General features: G+C 40.3%; 1 protein-coding gene across 1 annotated transcript; it reads right to left on the bottom strand.

Annotated features, from left to right (window-relative positions):
* Positions 1-3,365: 3,365 nt before the first annotated feature.
* Positions 3,366-10,097, bottom strand: LOC113800421 (vitelline membrane outer layer protein 1 homolog). The gene is made up of 7 exons (XM_027351187.2): positions 9,942-10,097; positions 9,023-9,207; positions 8,477-8,654; positions 6,522-6,643; positions 5,130-5,253; positions 4,588-4,715; positions 3,366-4,309 (listed from the first exon to the last, which is right to left on the bottom strand). Exons 1-7 carry the CDS (start codon positions 9,991-9,993, stop codon positions 4,136-4,138), a joined length of 963 nt encoding a protein of 320 aa, XP_027206988.2. The 5' UTR covers positions 9,994-10,097; the 3' UTR covers positions 3,366-4,135.
* Between the last annotated feature and the right edge of the window lie 513 nt (positions 10,098-10,610).

Raw genomic sequence — 10,610 nt, 5'->3', positions numbered from 1 at the left:
GTTTCGCCCAAGGCCTACAAGATCCGTTGGAGGAAGACGGAGACCTGCTCATCGGCCCGCCATGTCTCCACAGGGATAATAATTAGTTAAGTACGCTTTATGTACACTCTTATAGCCTAAGGCACAGCAGAGATAGAATTTAAATCACATACGACTCCATCTTTGTCATTTAATGAATAAATTGTTCACTCCGATGTTTGCCTCGACCTCTCGCCACCTGCAACCACACAATATTTCTTATTGAGTTATACAATCATTTGAAAGTACAAAGTAAAATAACTCAATAATTAGTATAATAATAATATGGAATTCAAAACACCAATCTGTGCTGCTGATTAAGAGACTTAAGCTACTGTTTATACATTGTTTTGATGTTATTTCGTGTTTGACCTGATTTAGCTCAGTCTGCCTCTCAGAAACTGACGTTAGTACTTATCTATAGGCCTACCTTTTGATTCCTACTTGATTTGCAGGTTGTGCATTCGTATCCTGGACAGCTTGGTCACTGATCTCCTTGTAGCTGACTACGCTGACTACTCTTCCATGGGCGTGTTTTTTCTGCATCTTAGTGCGAGTGCCATGTTTTGTTTCATGTTCGTAAGGCTGTCGACTGATTTGTGCAGTTGCTTGTCTTTCTGACATGTTTAATATTAATTTATGGATAAGTTTCTAATGGTGTTGCTTGCATTGCTTGTGCGTATTCTATTTTCACTAATGTGTGAGTGTGCGTGTGTGTGTATGTATATATATATATACATATATATATATATATATATATATATATATATATATATATATATATATATATATATATATATATATATATTTAATATATATAAATATATAATATATATATATTTAATATATATATATTTAATATATATATATATATATTTAATATATATATATATATATATATATATATATTTAATGTATATATATATATATATATATATATATATATATATATATATATATGTATGTATGTATATATAATACCATAGGTAAATTTGGAAATGCAACCCCACACCGTTTTTTAGGTGAATAGAGTAATCTTCTAATAACTTTCGTCGAGTTGCGAACGAATCTAGCTCTCATTTTCTTCGCAAACGAAGCATAACTACGATATAGGTCCCGATAGCTAGGGAGGGCATGATACATATCAGTGAATGTGGGGGTAATTTTGAGAAAAATCGGTAGAATACTAACATAGTATATTAACATGTAACCCCTTCCAAGGGGGGTGTATGGCCCTCCACCCCCGCCTGGTCTACAAAATCTTCACCTCGCATGTTCTGGGAGGATAGAGCCCGGACGAAACAGGTATCTGACAACCCTGATATATTAACATATATCCGGGTTGTATAGGTGGTTCTGCCCCCTTAAACCCCCTTTCAGGAGGGGTCTGCCGCCCCCCACCCCCTGCCTGGTCTGCAAAATCCTCACCTCGTTTGTTCCAGCAGGAGAGACCCTAGACCCAGGAACAGTTTTAAGCACATCTTACCTTAACATTAACACCAGACGGGCCAGGCTGCGGGTCACCGGGATCGTTGGGGTATTCCAGGTCATTGTTGGCGAGAAGTGAGATCGCTTACAGTAAAGTTACGCCGCTTTCTTTGTACCCTTTCCCATCCACCGCAAACCCAGTGGTGTCTGTCATTTCTGTAATGGCACAGTGTCTTACGGTGAGGGCATTGTAGGTATAGTAAGCTTGCTTCGTTATTTCAGAGACATTTCTCGATGAAGTCGAGATGATTATTCTCACACCCTACACACTGTTTATCTGTGATGGAACTGACTTGAATTTCAACTGCCTTCAACTAGGCTCAGCTCCTGTGTTCACGTCACGCTTACGCACGAATCTAATTGGCTCATTCGATTTCCCTCGCATACATCATCCGCGGCAAATCCGTCCGATTTTTCCGTCGCTCTCAACGACCTTTTGTCCTTTTGTCGCGGCGATGGAGGCGGAAGGTTACTGCGGCTCCTGGAAGCCGGATTTTTTACTCTCTACAACACAGTTATTATTATTTTCCGCAAAAATGGTATAGAAGAAAACTTTCATAGAATGTGTTCTACCATTTGGTAAGCTCAGATTCTTTAAATTAGGTGTGGGATTGCATTTCCAATAATACCATATATGTATATATATATATACATATGTGTATATATATATATGTATGTATATATACATGTACATATATATACATATATATACATATATACATATACACCCAGCCCCAGGGTGACGGTCCCAAGCCCGTAAAAATGGAGAGGGCGTCTGAAACGGCGTTCGGTTGTAAAACATAATTCGAGGGCTACCGAGTCTGGAGCTGACTCGGCCAAAGACGCTAGCTCCAAAACCAAAGGTGAGGGTAAGAGAGGGAACACAGTGTAGGACCATTGCCCGGGAAAGGCAGGGAGGTAGCAGATTTAATGGAAAGAAGAAAAATAGCAGTGCTGTGTGTGCAGGAAACAAGATGGAAAGGGAATAAAGCAAGGAAACAGGGAGGTTTTAAGTTGTTCTTAAGTGGATCAAACGAGCAGAGCAGAAATGGGGTAGGGATTCTATTATCGGTTAGAATAAAGGAAATGTGATTTGAAGAAAAAATAGTTATGTTGTGTGTACAGGAAACAAGATGGAAAGGATCGTTCGTGGGCCATGCCTGCCTCTCTTAAATGAACATCTAAAACAATAAGAAGCTTCAGTTTAAGGAAATAACTACATTTTCTGACATAAAACATGAAATTTTCCCACATTACCATTTCTCATCAATGTAAAAACGACAAACACAATCTTAATTCTGTCAACGAGCACCTCGGCTTCTTGTGCACAGTAATTGAATTAGTCATAGGTGACAGTTCCAGAAGTACCAATAAATAAATTAAGAATGAAATTATTATTTAAGAGAGGAAAGTTATGAAGATTAAAGAAGGGGAACGATTTATTTATGTCCAAGTAAAATCATGGAAAGATACTGATAGTATGGACGTGAGGGTCTCCATTCCGTTTCCCGTTTTTTTGTTTTTATGTTAATGATATACAAATATATACATATGTATACATGTACACACACACACACACACACACACACACACACACACACACACACACACATATATATATATATATATATATATATATATATATATATATATATATATATATACACACACACTGCCAGTGTTAGCTTCCCCTAACACTGGCAGGAATAAAGCTCAGATACCTTTCGCATTCCATTTTGTCCGTAAATCACTAAGATCCACGGGGAGGAGCACACAAACACCTGCTTGACTTGACGCTCGTTTTTTCCACTAATGGTCCCCTTTATATGCGTTGGGGATAGACAATGTAAACAACTTCCTTTTAGGAATTAATTAGACTATAATTTTATACAGGAGCAGGTATTGGCTTATTACAAAGTAAAATGCATCAAATTTCAGTTTAGAGAAAATATTAAGAGTAAAAGAAAGTGTAGATACAAATATTTACTGCTTAAAAGTGAATATAATAAAGAAACCGTAATACACTAAAAGATGGATAGGAGATTGTAGACAATACAAATAATGATGCTTGTAATAAAAGAAGATACTAAAATACATCAAAACTGAAAAAGAGGATCTAAATTGGCATAAACCACTTTGTGCAGTAACTTTGCTGGTGGATGGATAACACCGTCTGGGTCATTTGGAATTGACACAAGTTCTCATGTAATATCTATCATATATTCTAAGCAATACTTCTAATATGGATATTGTATTTCATATCCTCATACATTTCTAAATTTTGGTTATTATATCTATGCCGTGTAAAGAATGATGCCATTCCTTACACGCGCGGAGTTTCAAAGGGGAGTTTGTCGAGATTAAGAACCTGACTTGCCTAAAATCGAGCGTGTTCAGCGATATGAACACCCTTGTGTGACCAGCAAGTTGGGGAATAGCCACCATACAGGTTGGGGTAACTTCGAATGTTAGATGATATTACATCCTGGTTGCTGTGACCGCGCAAGAGAGTTATAGTTCATCCAGAAAATCGCACCAGCTCAAAAAACAAGTCAATCAGACAACACAGTTACTCCAGTAGCTCATCAGGGGGAGGGGTTAGGTCACCCAAGAAGGTCGTACTAGGTCATCACCAAACCAAAGGGCAACAGAAGACCCGGATGTCATTGAGGGCGGTATCGTCGTCCATCACGCCCTTGTAGGGTTCAAGGCGTGTCTGCAGCCCACACACCGCCGTATCGGGGGGACATTCCGCCCATGGCCCCCAGAATCCCCATTCCTCGCCCTCGCCCTCGATCTCGTTCTGGACAAGGAGGAAGAGCAAATTTCATATATGCGATATGTCCATTCTCTAAAACGTGTTGGGAATTAGTGTTAGATTAGAGGATTTACTCTAAAACGAGTTACATTTTCCTTTCATTCTTCCCTCATTTTCTGAATCCAAGAAAAGTCCACCCTACAATATTCCCAGAATTTAAAGAGAGAAAAAGGAGAATCCCTACCAAAAACCGAAAAGGAATCCTCTAAGTCCTTTAAAGTACGCTATCCATTCGTACGGACAGAAAAAGGACCTCACATTACCTCCGGGTAGTTCGTACAGATGACCTTCATATCACCAACGGCAGTGTCATCCCCGAGGTCGCCCTGTTCTGGCTCAACCCGGAGGGAAAACTTCCTTATGTATTCGGGCACAGGGCATGTTTTTTCTCCTGAGATATGAAAACATCGTGGAGAAAAAAATGAATAAAAATGCAAAAGAAGGGAAGAAAAGGAAGAACAAGTGGCCAAGTGTTGAAGATGAAAAGAGATAAAGTTTGATATGAAGGAGAAAACGTCCTTTTGCATTCAGACACAAGGCAGGTTCAACCGTAAGGTATGAAGTTATTGCATAAAAATGAATAAAAAGATACTCGGGGGGGAGGGAACCTAGAAAACACAACGAAAATAAACAAAGCACAATGACCAGAAGAGAGAGAGAGAGAGAGAGAGAGAGAGATGAAAGAGAGCCAAAAAGATAGACAGAAAGAAACAGACAGAGATAGGTAGACAGACAGACAAACAAAGATTCAGAGACAGACAATACACGCACGAGGTATTGGAATAAGTTACCGAGCAGCGCCTACCTCGCCATGTGCCAAAGTCTCCGCCGTCAGAGGTAACGCGAGCAGGCAGACCACCTCCCTGCTGTCTACACGCCATCGTTAACCCATTCACTGCTGTGTTGTCTCCTGTCGTCGGGGCTTCAGACTGCGAGGCGATGGATGGATAAAAGGATAGATTGATGGATAAGCAAATAGATAGATGGATGGATAAACAAATAACTAGATGGATGGATAAACAAATAACTACAGGGATGGATAAACAAATAACTAGAGGGATGGATAAACACATAACTAGAGGGATGGGTAAACAAATAACTAGAGGGATGGATAAACAAATAGATTGATGGATAAGCAAATAATTTTGATGGATACATAAATAGATTGATGGATAAACAAATAATTTTGATGGATAAACAAATAATTTTGATGGATAAGCAAATGATAAGATGGATGGATAAACAAATAATTTTGATGGATAAACAAATAGACTGATGGAAAATCAAATAATTTAGGTGGATGGATAAATACATAATTTTGATGGATAAACAAATAGATTGATGGATAATTAAATAATAAGATGGATGGATAAACAAATAATTTTGATGGATAAACATAGATTGATGGATAGGCAAATAATTTAGGTGGGTGGATAAACAAATAGATTGATGGATAAACAAATCCTTGGATGGATAAACACGATTAGATGGATGGATAAACAAATAGACATGGATGAGCAAACAGATAGATGGATAAACAATTTTGATGGATAAACAATTATTAAGATGGATGAATAAATTAATCATTGGATGGATAAAGAAATTAGACGGATGGATAAACAAATAGATGGGCGGATTGATAAATAAACAAACGGATGGATTGGAAACAAATGGAGTGAATGATGAACAAATAGTCTGACAGATGGATTGATGAATAAACAAAGAGTCAAATGAAATGGATGGATAAAGAAGGAGATGAACGGGGACGGGTAATGGGATGGAAGAAAGGGGTGTGATTGAAGGAAATTGGAGAAATAATGGAAGAGGAGCAAGAAATAGAAAAGGGGAAAAAATGTAATTGAATGGAAAAGGATTTTTTTCCCTTTTTCTTTCTCCCTTTCCGTCTCTCGCTTTCGCTTTCTGTCTCCCTCTTTCGCGTTCTCTCTCTCTCTCTCTCTCTCTCTCTTTCGCTTTTGTTGTCTCTGGCTTTCGCTCTCGTTCTCCGTCTCGCTCGCTTTCACTCCCTCCCTCCCTCCTTTTCTTTCTCTCTCTTTCTCTCTCGCTTTCCTCTCCCTCTCTTGGTCTGTCTCGCTCGCTTATTTGCTCTCTTTCTCTCATCTACTCAGTATCTCTCCTTTTTCTCCCTCCCTCTCTTTTTCCCTCTCCTCCTCCCCCTTTTTCTTTCTTCTTCAGTTACCTTGATTTCGAAAGCATCCGCGAAGGCGTTGGGGGGGCACATGTCCACCTGCCCCCACTCCCCCCACCTGCCGTTCAGTGGGGAGGAGATGTTAGCGACAACACCAGGCCAGGACGAGGCGGCTGTGGGAGGGGGAGGCGGCGTTCAAGACCCTATTTGGAATATTTGAATGGTTTCCGATTCGTGTTTTGATGTGCGTGTGATATTTTCTATGGATTTCGTTTGTCCTCTATTTTTTTTTCTGGGCCACTTTGTTTGTCTGTCTGTCTGTCTGTCTGTCTGTCTGTCTGTCTGTCTCTCTCTCTCTCTCTCTCTCTCTCTCTCTCTCTCTCTCTCTCTCTCTCTCTCTCTCTCTCTCTCTCTCTCTCTCTCTCTCTCTCTCTCTCTCTCGCTCTCGCTCTCGCTTTCCATGTGTGCGCGTGTGTGTGTGTGCTCTCATTCCCTATCACGGTTATCGTCCTGCATCTTGAGTTAACATCTTACAACGAAACAAGACTTATAACTTGATCAGTATACCAGACCTTCAAGTGTCCATTCAGTCGTTGATTAAACGATATCTTTCATAATGAGCTGTTATCAGGGAACACATTTTCGTTCTTGTTTCAGACACACCTGGGCGATTCCACGCACCCGGCACTGATACCGTGTGCCTGTCTGACAACAATCTAGATAACCTTTTTGTTACACGCATAAATGATAATGATAGCAACTGAGTGATTTACTAGAATTGTCATGGGTTAGTGCGTGAGTGTGAAAGGAGTTGAGTCCGTAGTCACATGGAATATGCTTTCAGGGATCAGATGTGAGGGTAACGTGGAAACGGATGGATGATACACAAGCTGGGTTATGATATAGATAAGGGAGGTACTTCCTGGGGGGCCATGGAGCGGTATGACAATTTTGACGTCGAATTAAACTGGATCTTATCTCGTCTACAGTACCTACATATAATAATCTCTCATATTTATAAATGGGATTTTTTCCATTAAGTGTTCTTGCCCTATAGCTATTGGCACCATTACACTATTCATAACTAGCAATAACTGAATCTGAAAAGATGATGTCCCTGGATATCATTATATATTGGTCGGAAGCCACAGAATGAAAATGGCTGTGAACCTCTGATATAGATTCGCACCCTGGCCAGAGCCCCCGCCCCGAAAAAAAATAAAAAAACATTCAATCCCCATCCAACTGAACCGAAAACAAGGGGGCCGGCCACAGGGCTATATATTAACAACTTTCATACTGTAAAACCATACCCAGAGACCTACTTAAGTTCACTTTTTCTCAGCAACCACAAGGAGCTGGGGGGAGTTCTTGGGCACATTAGAAAGGTCTCAAGGTCCTGTGTGGCTTTGGCTATGTGGCGTTCCGATAAGGGGTCCCTATTAAGGGTCAGAACGTGAAAACCCTTTAAAATACCGCTGAAATATTGAAGCAACAGTACATGGTTGCAGGTTTATTTAGGGTGCTATGGAAACTTATCACAGAGTAAATTACTAAATTAGACTCGGTACGGTATGAAAATTTTCAAATCACTTGGACCCTTTAAATACACCCCTAAACAACGGCAAGGGTTACAGAGGTGATCCAGGGTGCTATGGAAAGCTATCACAGAGTAAATGAGAATGGATATGGTTTGAGTAGTCGTATGCCCATTATAGACCCCTTAAACATCCCTAAACAATGGAGTGGGTTAGGGAGATGATCGAGGGAGCTATGGAAGGCTATGATAGAGTAGAGGCGATTGGGCACGGTTTGAAATCTCGCATTCCCTTTAAATATAGTGGGTGCATGTACATGCGTCACCTTTTCAGGGCGGCGCCTCTGAATTGCATTTTGAGTGTGATATATATACAAATATACTAATTCACCCCACCCCCCTTCCTGCAACCTTCCTGAGGCCATTTAACTCCTTTCCTGAAAAGCCTGCCAATTGAAACTTCACTCACGCCGGACAGTGACGTCAGAGCCGGCGGAATCGAAGCCGTGGTCAGTGGTGGCGACGCAGACCCAGTGTCCGGAGTGCTGCTCGACGCTCGCTGCCTTGACGACCATGCCGCAGTTGAAGCCCGGAAGGGGGACGATGTCGCCCTCGGGGTCCAGCTCAGACGGGTAGTAAATATTGTCCTGGTTTGAGGAAGGAGAGGGAGATGTAGACTTAATATGCATATACACAAAGACATATATAGATAGATAGATAGATAGATAGATAGATATAGATACATACATATATATATATATATATATATATATATGTGTGTGTGTGTGTGTGTGTGTGTGTGTATGTGTGTGTGTGTGTGTATATATATATATGTATGTGTGTGTGTGTGTGTGTATATAATATATATATATATATATATATATATATATATATATATATATATATATATATATATATGCATATAAATGTGTGTGTGAATGTCTCCATGTGTGTGTGTGTGTGTGCGCGTACAGCAGAGGCGGTTATATTAAACCTCCTGAAGACAAAAACTCACATGAGGGTCGTTCCAGCCGCAGGAGGTGTACTCCCCCACGGCGATGCAAGGGAGGTAGAGCTTCTCGCCCTCAAGGAGAACCCTGGGGCCGGAGAGGACGCTACCCACGCCTATCTCCCTCGGGGGCACGACGGAGAGTCTAGCATCCCTAGGGGCACGGGGGGGGAGGTTGGCTGCCCTGCAAACTGGTTGACAACGAGGTTTAATAATCATGATGAATTATAATGGATGTAGTAATTTTTTTATTGGTTTCTTGTTTTACGTTCAACGACTGTTATGATTGAAATTGCATCCTTTTATTCTATATTTTATACTCCATTACGGTTTTGTGCAGCTCGTTCCCGACGCTACCTGAATGAATATTTAACAGACCTACTAGCGCCCCTTAATAATGAGGAAAGAATTAAAGATTAATCCAAGAGCTTTTCCTTGCAGACATAGACATACATACATACAACACGCCAATTGTAATTATACAGAGAAACTCGGTTACTCAAAAACGGTTCAGAATTTGATCCAAGCACCACGGTTCTTCTTTATATTTCTCTCTCTCTCTCTCTCTCTCTCTCTCTCTCTCTCTCTCTCTCTCTCTCTCTCTCTCTCTCTCTCTCTCTCTCTCTCTCTCTCTGTCTCTCTCTCTGTATATATGTATATATATATATATATATATATATATATATATATATATATATATATATATATATATATATATATATATATATGTGTGTGTGTGTGTGTGTGTGTGTGTGTGTGTGTGTGTGTGTGTGTGTGTGTGCACGTGCTTACGTAGGCAGACAGACAAATACTCATGAAATAGTAGCATAAAAAATAAACCACCATACACATTCTCAGGTCACGAGGAAAATATACTTCTATATCAATTATCACAAACTGAATTAAACCAATAAAGGGCACTTACAGGCAACGGTTATGAGAAGAAATGAAACAAGACGGGGCCCGAGAACTACCATAATGTAAGTGTGGGAACCTTCGCTCGCTTCCCCTTTTTATGTGTCTCTTCCCAGCCACGCCCCCCCCCCCTCCACACACACACACACACCTCCCCTTCGTGTCTCTTATCAGCGGACATTGCAACATTACCCCAGGCAGCGGTTCACAGAGCCCTTGAACCGGTTCTGGTAAAATTCATGAAAGGTCTACCGCGTTATCACTTTTCTCATCATTTTTTTTTTTCTTTTTTTTTGCGTTTCCGGATGGACTTTCCGAATGCAAATGGTCGGACGTAAACAAACATGGCGCCTTCCGAGTAAGGTCCCCGGAATCAAACGAGCATTCTCATACATGTCACGTTATTTTGCATTATGAATCTTTACGGAATGGATGCACTAAGGTAAGACAAACTGTAGATAATATTCTTAAAGAGATAGAAAAGGTAGTCGTTGATACAAGAAATAATCCCTAGACACGAACCGTAACTCTACAGATAAAGAAAAAAAGATCGAGGAAAGCGCCGTTCAGCATCATGCAATGAATAGAACAATTTCTAAGAAAAAAAAAATACACAACACTACTTCAACCCTTGACAAGCGAATGTCTTAAATTGCTATCATGGAGATACAAATTCATT

Source organism: Penaeus vannamei, chromosome 2 (genome assembly GCF_042767895.1).
Source record: "Penaeus vannamei isolate JL-2024 chromosome 2, ASM4276789v1, whole genome shotgun sequence".
Taxonomy (NCBI): Eukaryota; Metazoa; Arthropoda; class Malacostraca; order Decapoda; family Penaeidae; genus Penaeus; species Penaeus vannamei.
Note: the sequence above shows the minus strand (reverse complement) of the source record. Positions and strands in the feature narration are given on the sequence as shown.

Bases quoted from the DNA above. Each gene is read 5' to 3' on its own strand.
- LOC113800421 (XM_027351187.2), bottom strand. From the start codon at position 9,993: ATGGTAGTTCTCGGGCCCCGTCTTGTTTCATTTCTTCTCATAACCGTT. The intron at 6,644-8,476 runs GTGAGTGAAGTT...CCCCTCCCACAG, and splicing joins CTCTGACGTCACTGTCCGGC to CCGCCTCGTCCTGGCCTGGT. The intron at 4,716-5,129 runs GTAGGCGCTGCT...TTCATATCTCAG, and splicing joins AGACTTTGGCACATGGCGAG to GAGAAAAAACATGCCCTGTG.